The sequence below is a fragment of the Hermetia illucens genome, chromosome 4 (genome assembly GCF_905115235.1).
Source record: "Hermetia illucens chromosome 4, iHerIll2.2.curated.20191125, whole genome shotgun sequence".
Lineage (NCBI taxonomy): Eukaryota > Metazoa > Arthropoda > Insecta > Diptera > Stratiomyidae > Hermetia > Hermetia illucens.
The window spans coordinates 45,519,246-45,540,019 of NC_051852.1; the positions used below are offsets into that span (position 1 = coordinate 45,519,246).

General features: G+C 40.8%; 2 protein-coding genes across 2 annotated transcripts; one reads left to right on the forward strand and one right to left on the reverse strand.

Annotated features, from left to right (window-relative positions):
- Nucleotides 1–397: 397 nt before the first annotated feature.
- Nucleotides 398–9,451, reverse strand: LOC119653752 (casein kinase II subunit beta). The gene is made up of 7 exons (XM_038058682.1): nt 9,306–9,451; nt 8,236–8,311; nt 8,070–8,172; nt 1,673–1,864; nt 1,407–1,597; nt 1,247–1,340; nt 398–692 (listed from the first exon to the last, which is right to left on the reverse strand). The coding sequence occupies exons 2-6, from the start codon at nt 8,305–8,307 to the stop codon at nt 1,281–1,283; spliced, it is 618 nt and encodes a 205-aa protein (XP_037914610.1). The 5' UTR covers nt 8,308–8,311; nt 9,306–9,451; the 3' UTR covers nt 398–692; nt 1,247–1,280.
- Nucleotides 9,452–10,264: 813 nt separating this feature from the next.
- Nucleotides 10,265–19,117, forward strand: LOC119653751 (WD repeat-containing protein 46; the record flags this gene model as incomplete). The annotated part of the gene is made up of 5 exons (XM_038058681.1): nt 10,265–10,449; nt 10,505–10,568; nt 17,205–18,389; nt 18,451–18,573; nt 18,648–19,117. Coding segments are annotated over 5 exons (1,617 nt in total), but the record flags the coding sequence as incomplete, so codon positions are not given.
- Nucleotides 19,118–20,774: the final 1,657 nt, after the last annotated feature.

Sequence of the window (20,774 nt, forward strand, 5' to 3'; positions counted from 1 at the left end):
ACACCGGAAATACTTTGCTTTTCAGGATTCTTTCAACAAATGTCCGAGGGTTCAGCACTGATTACTTCACAGTCCACACTAAAGCGAAGTAAACGTATCACAATAAGGTTCCTTGACATTTTTAATTCACGATGCACAAATTAAACTGCAACTGATATCAGTAAATCATACACCTCATAAAAGGATCCGATGAAACGAAAAGCTCAACATTCAGTCATACCTTGAGTCACCAACCACTCCCTCATATCCAACGAATGATTCTAAACACACACCCTTTTCATAAATCTTATTCAAAATAACACTTATATTCGCTAGTACAATTTCCACATGACAATTGCAATTCAGAAAACAAAAATGAAACCAACCAATAGATCGACAAAGAAAATAGTCCAAAGGATTTTGATTACAACTTGTATTTTCCTGCAACAGAGAAAAACTTGTCTGTTCCCAATTCTGATTCAATGTTTTGTCCATTTTCAAACGTAAAATTTATTCTGTTGCTCACGGCATTTATGTTATACTATTCATCTAATTCAACGAGAAAACAATAGAAAAGAAAACAAATATACAGAATTAAAATAGACAAGCTTTTGTGGTGTTCCTCAATATTGTTTGATTCCTTCCCCGTTCTTGCTTAAATGTATACTGCAGTGGTTCATTTGTATCCAACGCTGATCATTTATTCCTTATTTCTTCAATGATGCAAGCATGAAAGTAAGGAAAGAATTATTACAGTTTGTTCTGTCCTACGGTTAATTGAAAGGTTATCAGTGCAGCAAAGTGGTATCTGGAACATTGAGGAAGTCCACGTGTACATGAAACGAACATATAGCATTAGTTGAGTTGGTCTGACTTTCAATTTATTGCAAATATTAGAGGTGTTAACGCGACAATGAGTGCAGTGGCACGGGAAGCAACATCCGAAAAAAGCCCAGCTTTTATTCAGAGCTGAAGCTTAAGTCCACAAACAACGGGGGTATTTCCAACAGTCAGAAGTTAATCGATTCGGGGCTGATAAGTGGATGTAGCACCTGTTGGGTGTTACTTTTTGCAAAATCGTTCATCAAGTCGACACAAGACACAAAGGGGATTAAGTTAGGCAAAAACAACAGTGGCATATGAATGTTTCGTACATCAGATATCTTTTTTTCTGAATAAGAAATGTATAAACTTAGTTACTCTATCTTCGAATAGTTTCTCTTTTTTTTCTCTCAGTAAAATGAAATGACTTTAGAATAGGAATTACTTTAGAATTTACGGTCCGAAGCGGCATCTTGAAGTTAGCGGCGGCTTGCAATTGAATTTGATAAGCTAGACTGTGTATTTTGAATCCATATAATCTGAAAAGTGCAGGGAAAATTTTACGATAAAGCATTGAAGGTGCGTTATTAAGTGCAGTTACTTACCGCGGTACAAATTGATTCGTAGGGACGTTTCGGGCGATATTCGGGATGTACCATGAACAACATATGCGGGAAACCCGTTCCGAAATATGCACCATCTGTGTGATGGTGCCGTGATGATTTTGGAGTGTAAACATCAATACATTTTGGACAATATGTTTTAACCATTGCCTCTCCGGGTATGTCTGATAAGCCTTCAATACACAAGGACAAAACGCATATTTAAGTAAAGAACAAAGATAAGGCGAACGATCTGAAATTACACTCACCTAAGGGTAGCATTGGCTGACTCTCACAATATACTCGTGGGCAATGCCCAAAATCACCTGTTTGATACTTTTCTATCATTTGCGCAATTCCGCGATTTGTTAAAATATATCTAGCATGAATTAAACCATATAACATCTCCGCTGCTTGCTCTGTCATATCCGATTGGTGTGGATTATCTTCCAGTTCATCTTCTGCAATAACAAAAAATACGTTACTCTGTCGCCATTATAGAACTACTTTAAACTGATCTAGTTCTTTTTTATGAGGGTTGTCTGTTCAAGGAATGTTAGATGAAGCTGCTCATTTAGGCATTGCGGGGGTTTTAAAAACACACTCAAGGTGTTCCCTGCTTGTCGTAAAAGACGAGTAAAATGAATTGATCTTACCAGTCCTCATGTATTCCTCGGAGACTTGGGTTCTTAGCAAGAAGAATTGCGAACTCTTGGCGGCTTACGAGAAGAATCCTCCGAAGAATTTTTGGACCCCTACATAAGGATGGACGATTCCGTAGTCTACATAACGACGAAATCCATGAGCGATACCATGATCGTCAGGTTGTGGATAAAATCCGGCTCAATAGGTTACGATTGGCGGGTCACTTAATCCGTATGGATGAGGATGATCCATCCCGGGAACTTTATAAGGGCAATAACTATGGTAGAAAAAGAAGACGAGGCAGACCCTGCCTAAGATGGAGCAATGGCGTAGGTCAGGGCGCCAGACAGTTTGGTGAATTGGTGGACCTCGGTGCAAAACCGGGATGTTTGGAGTTCCTTATTAAGGCAAGCCTAGACCGGATACCGGTTGTTGCGCCGTTGATGATGATGAAAAGGAATTGAATTTCGTAGGCTGTGACCTGCTATTTTGCCACCGAAACATGAAATACGCGTTCGGACAGGGCTTACGACTGAAATTTCTGGCTATCGAAAAAGACTTTCGACAATAATATTGAAAACCCCCAGAATATCCACCTTCTCTAACGTGGGCGTGCATTTCGGCGATATTAAATATTCTGGGCATAAGCGAAATGAAATACATGACACTGCTTGCTCTTGTAACCTGGTAACTATGTCCATACGCTTCCGATGGAGTGAGCTCGGGGTGCTACAGCTCCAATACCGCGATACAGCACAGCGTATAGTGTAATATATGCTATAAGAAATTTAACGATTGCGCTTATCAAGCAGAACCTACCGCAACTCGAAGGTCTTGCAGCTGGTCATGAAAGTGGAAGGGCATTCGACTTGACTGCGAGAATTGGAGACTTTTTACTTACTTCCTGCGGGCGCGAAAATAATAGTTAAAATAATCCTTGAACGCATTGAAGAACACCTCGAAAATTTAGTCGATGGAGAACAGACTGATTTCCTCTCCTGATTTTCCTGTATTAACCACATAAGCACCCTTTGGGTCACTATGGAATTTCGAGGAAGCTTCTAGACAGCGTTTACAGAAACTGTATCTGGAGTGCTTTGTTTAGAAGGGATATTCCGCAGAAACTTTGCATTGGTTTGGGACGTAGACGGGCCCAATGCACTATGTTATAATTTTTTTAAACACCTCGTTTATGCTGATGACAGCTGTTTGCACTCTCTCAAAAGTCCGAATGTGTAAATGGAGGGAAGAAGGATATCAGACTACAGATAAATACCAAGAAACAAAACTGGAACTCTGAGTCTGACAAATCATCACGTTTTTCCATTTGCTTCAATGAGCCAGATGTCAATGGCGTTGAACAATTATTTATATCTGGGTGACGTGGTGCCGTTCAGAATTGCGGAAAAACAAGTACGTGGTGGGAGTGTTCGCAGACCTTTAAGGAGCTGCGTATCAGCTGCCTAAGCCCTCTTCCATAGAACACAGTTTGGTGATGCCCTTAGTTAAGTGCATCTATGATATGATTACAGATATTGCTGTGCACTAAAGCAGATGTTAATCAGTGCCTGGCATTAGAAGCAACCAAAGCTGCACCCAAGGAGGTGTACTATTGCTATTTGTGGAATATACTGATCGACGCAATGCTGAGTGAACTGTAAAAACTGCCGATACACGCTCAAACAAAAGGATGACACCATTGTGCTGGCTTTCAATCGAAACCTCGGACCGATTTGTAGAAATATAGAACGCACCATTGATTTAACAGTTGGTACTTTAGGCGTAGAATTTTCAAATAAAATCGCAACGATATTATTCACAAAAAAGAGGAAAAGAAGAAGTGATATGTCTAAATTATTTTAGATAAGAAGCTTCTTTCGAGCAAACATATAGAAGTAAACATAAAATGAATACTCAGAGGGAACTGTGCAGACACACCTTTGCCTCGACATTCCTCATGCGATAATGGGGATATATGTTGCTATCATGAGACCGATGTCCACCTATGCAACCATAGTGTGGGGGGTTAAGCTGAGACAAAAGTGTTTTCACTGTAAACTAGCCTCGATCGTAAATGATAGAACCACTTTTTTTCGAAAAGGCCCTATCCAACTGTGAAATTCCTCGCCATGGTATTTTCGCGGAATTTTTCGCTGACCCAACGCTTACGGTGCTCGTAAATTTTTTGGTCGCCAACAAGTCCTAGAATATGGCGAAAAACGGAAAATTTTGAACTCTGCGAAATTCTCCTTTTTCTTTAGCCTCTGTCCCGTCGTGATCAGGTGCGCCATTTCGTTTTATCAAAGACCAGTCGCGAGGCTTTCAAATCCCCATCCAGCGTATCAAGTCACCGTTGTTCTGCCCAGCCTCTTGGTCGCTTACCATCAACTTCTATGTTCTTGGCATTAACGCAATTTTTCCACAATCGGTGTAACCCCGTATCAATCGTGAATATCCTCATATCGGATGAGCTCAAGATATTGCATGAGGTGACCATCCCATATTTGGACTAATTGCTCATTGCTCATCATTTTTTTCTATTAGACGACACTAAGAAAACATCACTCTGCATAGGGCGCTGGACGTTGGATATCCTGTGTAATAGTGTCCATAACCAGAACAAAGAAGAATAATGAGAGGGCGCTCCCTTCAGCTCTTTGCTTGCTAAAGCTCCGTTTTATTGCTTCTTCGAATTCAGTAGCGCTGTCATGTGGAATTGCTCCAAATGTCGGCAACGCTTGTGGAAGTACTTGTCATTAACGCAACAGAAGTGTTCGATGTCACGTACGCGTTGGTGTAGTCTTTTGACAAGTCGATACAGATCTCTTTCGCCATCCCGAGCGTCCAGTTTATTGGAAAGAGTTTTGTAATGGACCGCTCAGGTGATAGCGATCGCTTGTCCTTTTTATAAATTTGCCAATTGGCCAGCGTTTTATTGTTGAGAAACTTGTGGTAGAGGATTTTGTTTTCACGGGTCTTCATTGAACATCGTCATTTCAGAGACAAGTATTTCGGTTGATGAACCGCTTACCTGGCTTAGTGACCCGGAGGCTTGCATAGGCCGCTTTGTGGATCGTGTCCTTCACATTCGTAAAGGTTGATAATCGCGTAAGGGAGATCTTATATTCTTTCTTCCCACGAAATCGCCACCATTTAATGCGCGGCAGACCAATGTATTCCTCACCCAGTCAGTGGTTGTTTCGCAAGACGAAAATCAACGGTTAATTTTGAAGTGCGACGTTCTCATAGGGAACGGATGTGCAATCAGTGACTGTGATGAACTGTAAGTGAGCAGCATGATGTTTTACTCTAGAAAGCTGAATGGTAGCAAGCGGGAATCCGATATTCCGCGCTCTCAGGACCTGGGAACTAGTTTCTCACAAACTTCTAGCTGCAAGATTCCAATCCAGGTTAAGGAGCATCCCAATTGTATACTGCTATGCATCAACGGAAAATTCCAATATCGCACGAGCAATTATACACAGCTCAGGAGAGACTTCCCAAAGGCGATCGTAATGGATGAACTGAATGACAACGTGGGCTCTAACAACACTTTGTTCGGACATGTGATGCGGAACCACGATGTTGGCGACCGTAACGATAATGATGGGAGATTTGTGGGTTTCTGCAACTTCTACCGCCATGTAATTGATGGCACATTGCTCGAACATGGAGCCTGCCATAAGATCAGTCTGGTTTCAACTGCAGTAGATTTACGAGTTGTCTGCCTGCGTAATAAGAGAGCCACTGATATCAACCTCGAAAGATATCACCATCTGATACATTCATTTGCGTGTCGCGTCCGCCACCTCTCCCAGGATTGGAGCGCTGCGACTCCTAAGTTCAATATCCGACCATTTGTATAATCCAACCGTCGGTCTACAGTGAGAAAGCTATGTTGCTGGTCAGAGTAATCAACCTGAGAGTATCGATGAGCATTGGCCCGCCATCAAAATGCTATTCCGATGTTCGGCCACCTCCCGAAGGAGTATCTTAAAATCTGGCTGACTGCAGAATGGTGAAAGTGGATCGATGAACGGAAGGAATTCAAGGCTCTTCTGAAAGGATGCACGGTGATAGGCAGCTGAAGGGGGGGGAAAGAACATTGACGCGGTTCATAAACGTATCAAGTCTGATAAAATTTCGCCTCTTGTGGATGAGTTAGCTAGTCGCCGTTAACGTGTGGATACTGGCTGTTCCCCCTAATAGAAGTTTTTTATCGCTGGACCACCAGTTTTTATAGAGCTACTACTTCCACTGGTACGAAAAAATTGGGAATCCGAAATTTTTCTTAGAGATTGGAAAGAAGAGCAGCCCGTTTTGAGTGTGACAATTGGAGACATATATTTTTAATTCTTGAATCGCAAAGATAATAGTTAAAATAATTTTTGAACCAAAGAACTTCTCGAAAGCATGATCGACAAAGAGCAGGCTGCTTTCCGCTCCGCTTTGATCATTTAGGAAACAGTGCATGCAGTTTAGATCTTCGTTTCACCTGCTCTTCATCAATTTCGAGAATACTTCCAACACCGTGAACAGGGAGTGTATCTGGCATGCCCTACGCAGGAGGGACATTCCGGAGAAACTAACAACTACCATCAAAGTGACACATAATAGCGCAAAATATGACGTGAAACACCAAGATCAAATCTCTAAGGAATTTGAGGTTCAAAGCAGTCAGTCAGGGTTGCATCTTGTCACCGATTATTATTGTTATCGATGACGTTTTTATGCTGTCTTGTCCGGAGGACTTGGAGGAGTTCAATGGACAATAACATCTTTCTTCAAACACCTCCACTACGTTGACATCTGGTTGTTCTTTCACTTGACGTTAGCCAAGTGGCTCCTGATTTGGAAACAGTGGCACGTAGAGTTGGCCTGAAGATAAAGACGAATAAAACCAAGGTTCTCACTTCGATGGATCATTGTAATTTCCCCATCTGCATTAATGAGCAGAACATCGAAGGTGTTGTTCGATTTGTGTATATAGGAAGTATTGTTTCTGTCGAGATGGCACCGAACTTGACGTCACTCAACTCATTAACAGAGCTAGATTGGCTTTAGTTACCTTGTATAAAATGTGGAAATCTAATTATCTCAACAACAAGATTAAATTGAAACTGTTAGTGTTAGTGTCCTCTCTGTGATGCTTTATGGGAGTATGGAGGTAGCACATGGAAAGTGACACCCACTGTCGTATGGTACCATCGGAGTGCAGTTGGCCTAATACCTAGCCCCAAACCAAGAAGTCGGTCGGCGCGTAGGCCTGGCACCCGTACGTGATGTGATCGCAAAGCGAAAGTGGGAAAGAATAGATCACACTTTATGGAAAGGCGACACTGTCTCAAAACAAGCAATGCCAGTCTTATTGGCTAATGCTGTAATCAAAAACCAAGGGCCAGTTTCTCAAAAGAACAAGTGGCGGAGCCTAAATACCAGATTTGAGAAACTAGGAGGTAATTTTATATATGGCGCAGCCTTTGGCAAGGCTACACAGGACACATATTTAGAAAAACTCTAATTTAAATAATACTTTTCAATAAGTTGCATCTCTAGGAACTAAATAACTTTAGGGATAAGATCGGAAAAAAGGCGTGAGCGGGACTACCCAGGGGCATCCGCTTACATTATCACAACGGAGATGGATAACATGGAAATCTAATACAGACAGTCGGAGATGTAGATGCGAATGCATACCACAGTGCGCCAAGAATTTCCACTACCAACTAAAGGTGTAAATACTTTTACAAATTTATTAATAAGCCCAACGTTGTAACAAAATATGGTTAATGAACCGACCCTTACCATTAGGTGGCAGGGAGAGGTAATCGATATAACCCTCCCTACCATTCAAATTACTCCAAACCTGAAGCAAGAAAATTTCCATCGAAACCCACACAATAAGGACTTGAAATGCTAACATCAAAACCAAGTACAATACGTTATAGATTTAGTATAAATTATATGAATCCATTTATGAAATCGCAACAATCAATGTAAGAAAAATCTCCAGTTACTTACCCGGTTCGAGATCAAGGATCATATCCAAAGCTTGTCTATAGTTCGGCACCTGTTCATTCAGTCCCGTCAAATTGAACTTATCTTGAATGTAATCTTCGTCGACCTGCAAAAATTCAGAACTCAAATTAGTCTAAAAAGCCAAAAAGGGACCAAATTGTGTACTTGCCTCGCAGAAGAACTCATTTCCTCGCAATCCACAAAACCATGTCACCCAAGATACTTCCTCAGAGCTGCTCATTTTCCTATTAACGGAGACAGTGGCCATGATAACTACTTTCTGAGAACTTATTCAATTAATGATAAAAATCTGTTTGAGCCAGAATGCCCCTTGCCCGGTTGACTACTTCAGCGGATTTCTGTGGTTTTCTTAATTCTTCGCACAGGATAATTTACGTGCACGGAAGGACGGCGGGAGAAAGTGCAAAATAGCGAAATAAACGAAACAAAAAAGAACGGAGGCGAGGGGACTCAAAAAAGCAGTTTATCACGCTCGCGGGTACTCCTATACTGGGAAGAGGGTGCAAGATGCATTGCTTCGCGACCGAAGGATTATATAAAATTTTTAAATATTTCTGACGTTTCACGATGCGTCGGGCGAAACGACGACTACTGAATCTGGCGCCCAGTGGAGCGATTGCTTCGATGTTTCACTGATTCTCACGCCAGAGTCGTGGCGCAAGTGAAACTCTAGTCGAAGCAAACTGCCAAGTACACGCTTGCAAAGTATCTGCCGCCTATGAGTAATATCGACTAATTCCCGGCGTTTCCGTCCACGATTAGGAGGATCGAGTAGCAATCAGCTCCAATTTACACCGTCAGGAAGGCAACTTAGACGTGGAATACAAATGTCGCCGGCCAACGACTACGACGGCTCCTCAACTGCAGCCACAACACTCGGAGGGCGACACAAATTCACGAGTTAGTACTCGCCCGCGGTTTTACGAAAATTCAACTAATAGACATCGTTCCTCACACAGCTCGGTGATTTTTGAGCTCCTCAAATCCCCTTAACAACAAGAGATTTGTCACAAATGGCGAAAACCACACCGAATCGCCTTCTGTCGTATGTCGTCGACCGACGGCTGGAAGACCCCATGTACGCGTTTCATAGCGACAGCCTCCATTCCACATTCACCGAGACCGAAAATTCGAAGCGAATTTTCACGTTTCCTCCGCACCGGGCCTATCCTGCTATCAACAAGTAACTAGAAAACACTTTAGAATCACACAAATTACCGTTTTTAACAAATAGTAGACAAAAAATCGCCGAAAATACAGCAAATCCGAGAAAAATATGACTTGCTTACTTCACGCACACTTTCAGTAGGGATATGCGATTGCAGCGGCAGCGGCGGCTCGTGAAAATTTCCAGAATTTCTGTGTGATTTCCCATTGTGGAAAAGGTTCGTGTCATCGATACGGCGATATTTTGTCGAAGTAGATTTACATTGACGTGAAATTATGAGAATCATATTTTGTTGGGAATAATGATGACTTGTCGTGTTTTAAATGGTTTTAGAAGATGGAAGACCTAATTATAACAAAGAAGTGTAGTGATAATGTAACGAAATAATTAATTAACAAAATAAAAAAGCCAGTTCTAGTGAAGTGGGAGAATGGGCATAGAATAAGATAGACTTGACGACGGTAGTCCCAAGTAAAATGGAAAAAGAACTGCGTAAACCTATTTAAGTTTAGTTACACCACCCAGTAGTGTGTTTTTCGCGTAAATATCCGCATTTAAAAGTAAGTTAAAAGTTGACATTCATGCGGTAATTCTGTTTCACACTTTAAAGTGTCTGTACTGTTGGTGAAATCGTAGAAACTCCCACCGAAGCCGACACCAACTTACATTTCCCATCACCGTTGACAGCCGCAACGGATTGACATTGCTTAGCACGTTGTACATTGTTTTGATTTTCGGTCGCGCTTGATTCCAATTTCTCTAAAATTTCTTCGAATTAACATTCATGTATAGTTAAATTTAAAACAATGTCAACTAAGAAAAAGTCTTCTTGACGAATCTGGAAAGTCAAAAGCCGTCCGTTATTTTGACAGCGACGTGAAAGACGAAACCGACGTCGAGCGTATCAAACTTGATTCGAAGAAGGCGAAATCCTTTGAAGGGGATGTCATCAAAGTCACACTAAAAGAAAGACGCGGTAAATATCGCGAGACACAAGTTTCTCCAATAATTTAAATACAGAAAACCGGAAATTGATAAGAAGCTCCTGAAAAAGCATTTGCGGGGAGAACATGCAGATGAGAAAGGTGTCAAGACAAAGTTCTTCAAGGAAAAGTTGAAGCGGAAAGAAGTCTACTTGGAATATGCCGCGGAACAAGCTGCTCGAGCTGAGATTTTAAAAAATGAGGAGGAAGGGTGAGGGTGTTTTTTATGATATTAGAAGTTTCTTGCATTAAACTGTTTGCTTCAGGTTCATCGAGGCTGACCAGGACGAAAGCACTGCAGATTACACTCAGAAGGAGATAGTTCAAAATGTAAGTTCGAATTTTTATTTTTATTACTTAGCAATGTAATGTAATAGACACATGATTGGAAATTCAACTGAGCTCGATAAGTACAGGAGTGACTAATCCGTCAGGCAGCTCTCCGTGGTATTGCTGATATTTGGTCTTTATGTGTATTAGTTCCTAAGGAATCTCGTTCTTGTTCGTGACTCCTAGACCATTGCATTCCCGAAGGTTTAGTACATCCGAAATTTACTGATCAGCTTGAAGGGATTGTGATTGTATCCTTTTCAAGTCGGAATATGCAGTGGTAACATCATGATCATCAACAGCGCAATAACCAGCTTCAGAGATTCCCGTCTCGCGCCGAAGTCCACCAATTCGTTATCCTTAGAAGCTGTCTAGCATCCTGACGAATTAAAGCCCGCCATCCACGTTCATTTTGGGCTGTCGGTTAGATCGGAAGAGCTTGCAATACAGCCGGTCGCCAGTTGAACCATCCACGTATCAACATCATTATTTCAACTTGGACGATGAGATGGGAATTTGAAATATTTTGTGTTCGTCAGCGGTAAAGATGACTAAAATTCTCCCTCACAGGGTGGATTTCAAGCGGATGGGCTTCTCTGATTTATATTACCATCACGGTTAATTTTTTCCGGGGTCAGGTGAAAAAGAATGCATAGAAGGACATCTCTTTGCCTTTATTGATGGTGAATGGTCCCAAGAATGATCCTGCTACTTTTATCTGGCCTCGCTTAGTCTTTCCTACTTCTTTAATGGCACGACAGGCCAAATCGGCTTTCGGCTTCCAGGATAGACCAGCCATATCGATTGTTCGATTTCAGCAGGTCTTTATGAGCCTCGTCCACTACGTCCTCCCGTCGTTTGCATGGCTTTCCCACTTGGCGGCGTTCTTCGAGTGTACCTTTGAATATCCTGTTAGGGATTTGCTTGACGTTAATCTACTCTACGTGATCGGCAAACTGCAATTTTCATAATTTTATCACCACCGATGACGCTGCATCGTGATAGAGCTGATACAACTCACGGTTGTATCTAATTCACCCGTCAGCTCCATATTTAATCAGCCCAAGTATTTGACGTAGAACTTTACGTTCGAATGTTTCGATAAACTTCTCTGACACCTGCGTTAGAATCCACGCTTCACAGCCGTAAAGTAGCACATGTCGTATTATGGTCTTGTAAGATTCGGAGCTTATTTATCCTGGGCACCCTTTCACTTTTCATTATCCGTATAAATGAGTAGAACGATTTGTTGGCCATCATTACCATTTGTCACTATGTTTACTCCTAGGTACACAAAGTTGTCACGTTTTCAAAATTGAAGTGCCCTATTGTCAGGTTTTGTCGTATTGGCGCCTGTCTTCTTAATTGGGTCATGAATTTTGTTTTCTTTTCATTAATTTTTAGGGCGCTTTTTCATTTAGTTGTAGGAATACTTGGCGTCTGGAATGGCCTCACTTAGTCAGTCTTATCGATTTACTCGGGATACCGAATACCCTCTGGTATGGCTATGCTATCATAGGTGGTCTTGAAGTCAATGAAAAGATGGTGAAACTGATGACCATACAGTTTTTCCATCGCTTAGCGCAGAGAATATATCTGATCCTTTGCTATTTGTCTAGGAGTGAAACCTCTTTGATATTTGCCAATGATGTTCTGAGGTGTATCGGGCTATGCTATGGCGGAGAATATCTTAGAGACGGTACTCAGCAACGTTTTACCTCTATAATTGCTGCACTGTGTTATATCCGCCTTTTTATGTATGGCTGGTGTAATTGCCTTCCATATTTAACCAGTTTGACTCCATCGCCACTTGACGACTGTTGGTTTTTAACCGATGAATTGTTTCTTCTATGGTTGTTGGTAACAGCATTTGTCCGTCCATCTTTGTCACAACAGGTGAGCATCGGAATGTATATGGCTTCATCTTGCTGACGCTTCCTGTACTTTTCTAGTTCCCTAACCTGTTGGTTCTCCTTCCTTTTTCTATCTGTGAACCCTGCCTGTTTCCTGTGAAAATTGCCTTGCAGCGCAGAGTGTCATTCCTTATGTTTTCGAAGCTGATAAGAGCAGGTTTCATTTTTTATCTGACTAAGAAACTTTCTCCGAGTGCATCGATTACTGAATGACCGCTATAATATATGGTATAGTGGCTCTCCTCCAGAAAAGCAGTCCCTGTCCAGTTGCATTTTCCATCTCTTGCAACGCGATTACATCAACCTTATATTGGAACAGGATATTGCCTCTCTGCTTTGCAGCATGAGAAAATGTGCAAATCGTTTGTCCGTTTTCGTTGCTCGGTCCGTGACTGTGAAATGCATCCAGTTGGAAGCCCCTTTTGGGCTTGTAACAATCGTTCTCCGTGTAGGGTTGTCACGACCAGTCAATACAATTTGTCCCGTTTTTAGGCGCGAGAGACTCACCTTCATCCTTCTTGGTTTGCAGCTTTTTGTTGAGAAAGAACTTCCAGCGGTCACCACGTGGAAGTAGAGATGGGGTTCCGTAGTGGTTGTAGAACGTTTCCCAGGTTTTATGCTCTATCGTGGTTACCATTTCATATCTTCGCCCTGGGACCTATACAACCCTTTGACCGCTTACTCGTTGGTGAAAAGTTACTTCCACTTAACTAGTCCAGTTTTGGTGTGGGAGTGTTTTCCTCATTCATTAGTATTGGCATTATATATATTTTTCCTTAGACCAATTGCATCTGCAGGTTCAAAAAATGATATTGAGGGAAATGAAAAGAGTCAATTCAATATATAGTTGCATTAGGCGGTACCCAAAGGATTAGCAGACACGCGTGTCTTGTTGTCGCCAATTGGCAGCACGAAACATTTTTTAGTGCCCCTAATGGCACTTCAGTAAGCTGAATGTAGTTACTACCTCGTTTCCTTGATGGGAAAAAGTAGTGTTATGTTAATCTTTTTTACTTTTCTTCTGTGGTCGATATGAGAAAGTTTTGTGGATGGTTTCGGGGTTTGGTAGACAAATTCGTTTTTATCTTTTTTATTAGGCAGGAGCTGCGTCTTTCAACATGACACGCTGCGAGCAATTTTTCGATTCGATATAAGCTCTGTCGTTGAATTTATTTCCACATTTTCCGAGGATGTCACCGGAGGAATTGATTATATTGAATATGGTATAGAAATGGGAGCACCTGCCCACTTTTCACTCGCTTGAGGAGTATATCGAATTTTCTATCAATTTTAGATGTATCATTATTCAAAATAGTGTTAAATGCCTCTACACAGATGAAGATTCTACATAATAATTAACTTCGTTTGTACCATGAGCCTGAGGCCGTAAACTGAGATGTTCGTTGGCACTTTCTTGTTTGTCAGTATATCTTCCAGTTCTCCGTTCCACCCGGGAACTGTTTTAATGCTTTAGACTCGGGTAATAGGACTAATCTCTTCAAAGCACTCTAAAAGTATTCGATTCAGCAATTTGTTGCCAAAAAGTTCATTTGACTTGATCCAATCCATTTTGCTAGGATTCTGTCTTTGAATTGCTGTTTGCCTGCAATAGTCGGTAGGACTTCCTCTAGCACCCGCCCGCCTCTGATCAACACTAGTAATTTTGAAGTGCAGAGTGTGTGGGCGGAGGACACAAACTATCATAGAGTAAGCAAGCAGAGGCAACAATGACCTCTCGGTTTTTGTTTTCACAAGATGACCGCAACCAACTCCTGGGAAAAGAAGAATTGTTGCCTCTAAAAACTTTGACATCAGGTGGCAGGCTCTCAGTCTTGAGAGTGTCTCTTCGAAGAAGATTCAAGCCCTCTTTACTGATTCAATACCATAGATTTTGTTAAAATGAGCCCATGGCCCATGGTATTACATATATATTCCCGCAAGTTTGTCAGCCCTATTGCAAGTTTGTAGGACGAAGCTTTGGAATGCTGCGAGTTAATTTAACTAATTTTTATTTGTCATACATGTGTGTAAACTAAAGTTAAAACAGCCGCTGACTCAAGGGTCTTCTGCTTCCGATATGGGTCTCACCAGAGTTTCCAGCTTGTCCCCATTTTCCGCTGAAAGTTCCGCTTTCTTGCGCCCATTTTCTCTGGATATTGCTCATTTCGTCACATTTCACCCAACGTCAATGTCACACCACACAACGTCTATGTCCTCATTCCCAAGAAGCTTCGCCTTTTTTTCACAGTACCTTCCGCTGTCGTCGGCTGAAGGCCTTCTAAGTTCACCGTACCTTGGCTGCATTGATCTGTTTCAACAGCATCAGCTTCCCTCTCTTCCGCTTCTCTTGGCAGACGTTGAAGAGAAAGTTCTGACATGCAGAGTTTAGCCTGGACTCCCCTTTCCTTTGCGGCTTAAGTTCCCCTCTATCGAGTTTTCTTCTCCCAATTAGGCAACTGTGTCACCGGCAGAGCAGCCGTAGTCAGGTTTTCAGTTCCTCTAGCCCAGAAATTCTTAAAGCCCCTAAGATCTTTACTTTTCTTAAGATCTGATGTCAGACTATTTCCTGTAGGGCTTCAATTTAAGTCGATCTGGCTTAAGGAATCTGAGAGACAGTAGAGGTGAATGGATTGAACCACTGCATGTAGAGTCGCTGAATGCGACATGTGTTTTTGCAGCCATGACGACAAATCTTCAATGGAAAAAAGGCTGAGGAAGGTGAGGGGCCTGAAGAATAAGAATACGACTTGAAGCCCAGTTGCATTAGGAGAGTATAGTCATTGCAGAAATGGACCCCTTCACGTCTCCGGTTTCAGCAGTATTTCTCGCATACACTTATTTCACGTTTATTAAATCTAGTGCATTAAAAATAGATGTTTGCATCGTTTTGCTGCAACCAGTAATAACTTCGGTAGGTTATATTAGGTTGAGAGACTGGGGGACCTACAAGCCTCCTCACTCTTTTTGTTCGGTCTACTGTACTATTCCCGGACGATGAGGCAGAGAGTGCGTAGATTCCTCGCTGAAGAAAACTTTTCCGAGGTTCCTTATGAAATGCAAGGCCACTTCCTCTTCACAGTGGTCACATATAGCCGATGCCATCAGCGTTTCCTTTTCCGTGGCGAAGATTCTTATGTCCATTTTCCCCAAAGTACCCGTGTACATTTGCCGACAATTCTTCATTTTTTGACTATCATAAGAATGTATGTCTTCTCAAAGGCAAATCTAAAAATCATATAATCAGCAGGTAACTAAGCACTAATGAAAGGAGCAAGTAGCTCCCGAGCTAATTGCTTATATGCTAAATCAAATTTGTTTGTAAAATGAAGAAGCTACTTGTTTAACTTATATAATCAGCAGTTAACAGAGCCACTTGATACTCAGTGCTTTCGAATGGGACGTATGGCCATATGAATGGTCCCCTTTCCACGTGCCATTGGTAATAAGCCTACATGCGTCATTGGCTTTTTTTCATTTTAAGTGAATGAGGAATAAATTTAGGATAGCTTCGAGTGCCTTAGAAGGCGTAGTTATCATCGCTTCAGTAATGTGTATGATTTTAGATGACTATTAGATGTTTTCCGGTTTTAGCAGAACTTAGCCCCGAATACCAGACGATGCATGTAAGCATTAAAACTGGCTTTATTGTTGTGGTGAAAATGTAGCTATCAAAGCCTTAGAGCATTAGAGAGATCAGCAGGACCTCTGATATTTTTCTCAGATATGATGTTTCCACTTAAATATGAGGTCGAAACGCACTCCAAAATATCTACTCCTCCGCTAAAATGAGTAAAATGTAGTTGCCCACTTAAGTGTAATGGGGCACTATGATTTCTTGAAATGAATTGCAAAAAGATGAGTTCGTATAACAAGATCAGGCTGTTATTGCAGTATTTTAAGGAGAGGTATTGCAGAAGCTGTGCCACAATAAAACATTCAATTTCTTCCCCTCATCTTGTTCTACTGGATTTTCAGCTTTATGTATCCTCCTGGATGAATCAACATAACAGTCATGTTGTTCTTAAAATGGGCATTTGTAATACGGCCCCGCATACCTCAATTGTGTTTGCATTGGAAATGTGTCGATTCGAATTCCTTACAATCCTCCTCCAATCTGTAGAACAATCTATAGTCTTGTTATTGGATTCTCTATTCTGATTTATATCCTGTTGTAATCTCCAGGAACGAAAATCAGTTCCATCAGCCATATAGTTCGCTTAGTTTGACTGATGTATTCTTGGTTACCATTATTTTAACTCGACTTTATCGAAAGTGATGCATAGCATGGTACCCTGATCTTATTTTATGTTGAGAGGGGATAAATCCGCTATCCCAGAACTACTGAATGATTGGATTTGGATAACTATCATCGATCAGATAATAATATTGCTGGTCACGACATCAACTCTAATAGTGTGGATTTGTGACCCAAACAGAATGCCTTCCTGTTCTTTCAAAACTCTTAACAGCCATTTCGATCACAGTCAATTGACTAAAATGATGCTGGATCAGCTATAGTGTATCTCAACTGTAGTGGATGCGTCACATACGCGTACTAAAAGGTAACTGAAACAGTTGCATGACCAGGAGACAGCTTCTAAGGAAGTCTCCTAATTATAAATATGATAATTTGCTATTGTAATATGATTGGTACATTTTCTACAATGTCAAATCGATGTGAATTATTGAAGAAGAAACTTATATGACAAACATATATTTTCAGGTGGATATAACGGCGGCCACAAAACACTTTAATCTCTCGCTTGATTTTGGACCATATCGTCTGCGATACACGAAAAATGGTCGTCATTTGCTGTTGGGAGGACGTCGCGGTCATATAGCAGCATTTGATTGGGTGACAAAGCGAATCCACTGCGAGATGAATGTAATGGAGGAGGTTGCTGACGTATCTTGGTTACACCTGGAGACAATGTTCGCTTGTGCACAAAAAAACTGGGTCTACTTCTACGACAACCAAGGAACTGAAATACATTGTATCAAACGAATGTCTCGTGTGAACCGCATGGAATTTCTACCGTATCACTTTTTATTGGCAACAGCGAGCTCAGAAGGTTTTCTATCATGGCTGGATGTGTCGATAGGAGAAATTGTAGCGCAATACAACTCGAAAGCTGGCGACATAAGAATTATGTGCCAAAACCCATATAACGCAGTGCTTTGTACTGGTGGAAGCAAAGGTGTCGTATCTATGTGGTCTCCTACTGTGCGGGAGCCCCTTGCGAAAGTTTTAGTGCATTCGACTCCAATGACTGCTATTGCTGTCGATCCAAAAGGTATGCATTTAGCTACTGGAGGTTTAGATCGATCACTGAAAGTTTGGGACATTCGAAAGTTGAGTGGGCCCCTGGCAGTATACAAATGTGGCATGGCTGTAAATGAAATTGACATATCACAAAAAGGAGTCCTGGCTTTCTCAACAGGTAATATTTGTGAAATGTACAAGCAAACGGTGATGGAAAGCGAAAATCCTAGTCCATATTTACGTGAGCGAGTTAACGACTATGTGTACGGACTTCGTTTCTGTCCTTACGAAGATGTGCTGGGTGTTTCAACTGGAAAAGGATTCACATCACTTCTGGTACCTGGCTCTGGTGAGCCCAACTTTGATGGGTTGGAAGCAAATCCATTCCAAACGAAAAAGCAACGTCGCGAGCATGAAGTACATGCTTTGTTGGAGAAAATACCAATGGACCTTATATCCTTGGAGCCGAACGAGATAAGAGGCGTGGATGTTGAAACTTTGCAGGATAAAGTCAATGCTAAAAAGTCAATCCTCTTCGTGAAGCCGCCAAGGATTGACTTTAAGTCACGACGTAAAATGAAGGGAAAGGGTGGATCAGCTAATGCTGCCAAGAACAAACAAATTGTTAAGGATGCGAAGAGAAAGGTGAATAATTCAAATTTTCGAGTAACTATTTCACTTATGATTAAATTTTCGTTTTAAACAGGAATTTATCAAAGACGCTAAGAAAGCACGGGACAAAGTATTTGAGCAACACAAAGAAAAATCGACAACAGAAGACTTTATTCCCTTAGAATCGTCGAATGCAACGGTTTTAGACAGATTTAAGGTTAAAAAGAAAAATAAATAACTGTTACAAAGTAAATATATTGTTTCCTTTGATGGGTTTCTTCTTTATTGCAGGAAAATATTCAGATGCAGAATTATTGCAGAATATTGATCTCACAGCAACTCACGCTTTAATTATTTTAGTTCAAATAGTACCAATGCCACAAATCCAATTGTAAATTGCTGAGTTAGGCATCTCTCCTTTAACACGCTAATGTTCATTGACGATTTTGTGTGGAAGAACTGTGTATATTATATTTTGTATTGCGGTTTATGTGGCGATAGTGCTCTTGAGTCCATATACAAAATTGGAATTAAAGCACTTGTGAAGTTGTTGCACTTACAACTAGTAGTTGATAAGCCGCAGGAATTGAGGTTGGGATGGGGGAAGCTGGGATCAGCCAATGTTTCTAATAAAAGTATAACCATGCCTAAAACGACCGCAATAAACATAATACAGTGGAATCCCGATTATTCGTATTTCAGGTAGATTCATATAAATTTGTCGGTCGCCAGGAAAAAATTTGTATAAACACCATGCATCCAGTCTCTTCCATAATTCGTATTATTTTTGTACTCAAGGTCATTTACAATGTCTTTTAATTCGTATTTCAAGCCTAAAAACCCTGTTACTTACTACTATTTTCAAGAAGGTGAGAAGTGCGGGAAAGATGTTTCCCAGCAAATCGCGTACAGAGGGGAATCTTAGGAATTTTATTGATCTAATGTTAGGCTTTCTTTCCTTTCTACAGGGTTGTTTTCAAATTACAAACTCAATGGCCGGTACCTGTAAGAAAATTGTTATTTTATACTCCCCATAATTCGTACCAAACCGTGCCAAATTATCGGGATTCTACTGTATATCCTGGAATGCCTGTTTTATGCTCGGAACAAGTCACCTTTTAATGTTTGCTCAAAGGAGCAAACAGAATCTTAACCTTATTGGATATAAGAAAACCAAGGAGAATATATATGAGTTGAAAGATTTAAGATCCGATTTTTTATAGAGGTGGTACTTTGAGAGTACGAATATTATGAGATAACTCACGGTATTATATCTCGGGACAAAAGAACTGTCCACAATGCTGCTGTAAAGCATAAAGATGACACATGCTTCGATAAAAGTTCCTCGATTTCGAAGAGATAATAAATTAAGGACAAGCAGGTGAACTAACTAGCGTAGGAAAGGTTTCTTTGAAGTTCAACAATCGAGTGGTCGAACCTTTAAAACTTCTTGTCGGCCAGAAACCTGTGTGGACAGAGTGGCCGTACGTGCGTTCTTATTCGGGCTCTCAAATACAAATCATCCGATCGGCCGATCCGATTACGTTTGCTTTTCTATGAACCCCCCAATTTTTTAATTGGGTGAAAAATATCAATCAAAAAGGGATTTTTCAAAACCACGATTTGTTGAATTTTAATTTTAGACCGCTCATATACAAATACATGCTCAAATTTTTAAAATATTCAAGGCAATACTATTTTTTTTAATATGTTAAAGTCCTAGTAGTCGAAAGCTGTTTCAAAGTCGTTGATCGTTCAGGTCGATACTTTTCAATCTCTTCCACACGCTGGTTTGATACTTCTCTTCAAAGAATTTCACTTTTATCTATATTTATTAAGTGATCACAGTTAGCCATTTTCCCAATTTATGCCCTTGCTATTTAATTGTAATGTTGGTTCTCGCTTTCTAAAAAATGGAGTTGACTTTTTCATGAAAGTTTCCACCTGTGTGAAGCGTTGTTCTGAAGGAAGAGTTGAGATCAGTAACGTAAAAATTTACATTCCTTGAATGCTACTACTTTGCTGTATGTGTACGATTTAGTTTAGGGTGATGGAAATTCATCCGACATCGTGTCACCTTTACCACCAGCGAAATCGCTTTTCGGGTGTGAACTGACTTAGGTAAAGTAATTTCTTTATGTTAATTGAGGAAATCCTGATATCAGTCAACATGAATTGGGGAAAAACTGTCTCCCTCATTTTTGTTTCGCGGAGCCCCTGTTTTCACCAAAATATGATAAATTTTAAAAATGTGTTTATAGTTCGGTCCAGGACAGAAGCAACGTGATCCTTTTAAGTGGTGAATCGACGAATTGATTTTAAGCCGAACCTATAGTATGGGAACACATCGAAAATCAAAAGGAGAAGGCTTAGAAAATTCATCAAATGAATAAGAAATATTTTTACGTAGAAACAAAA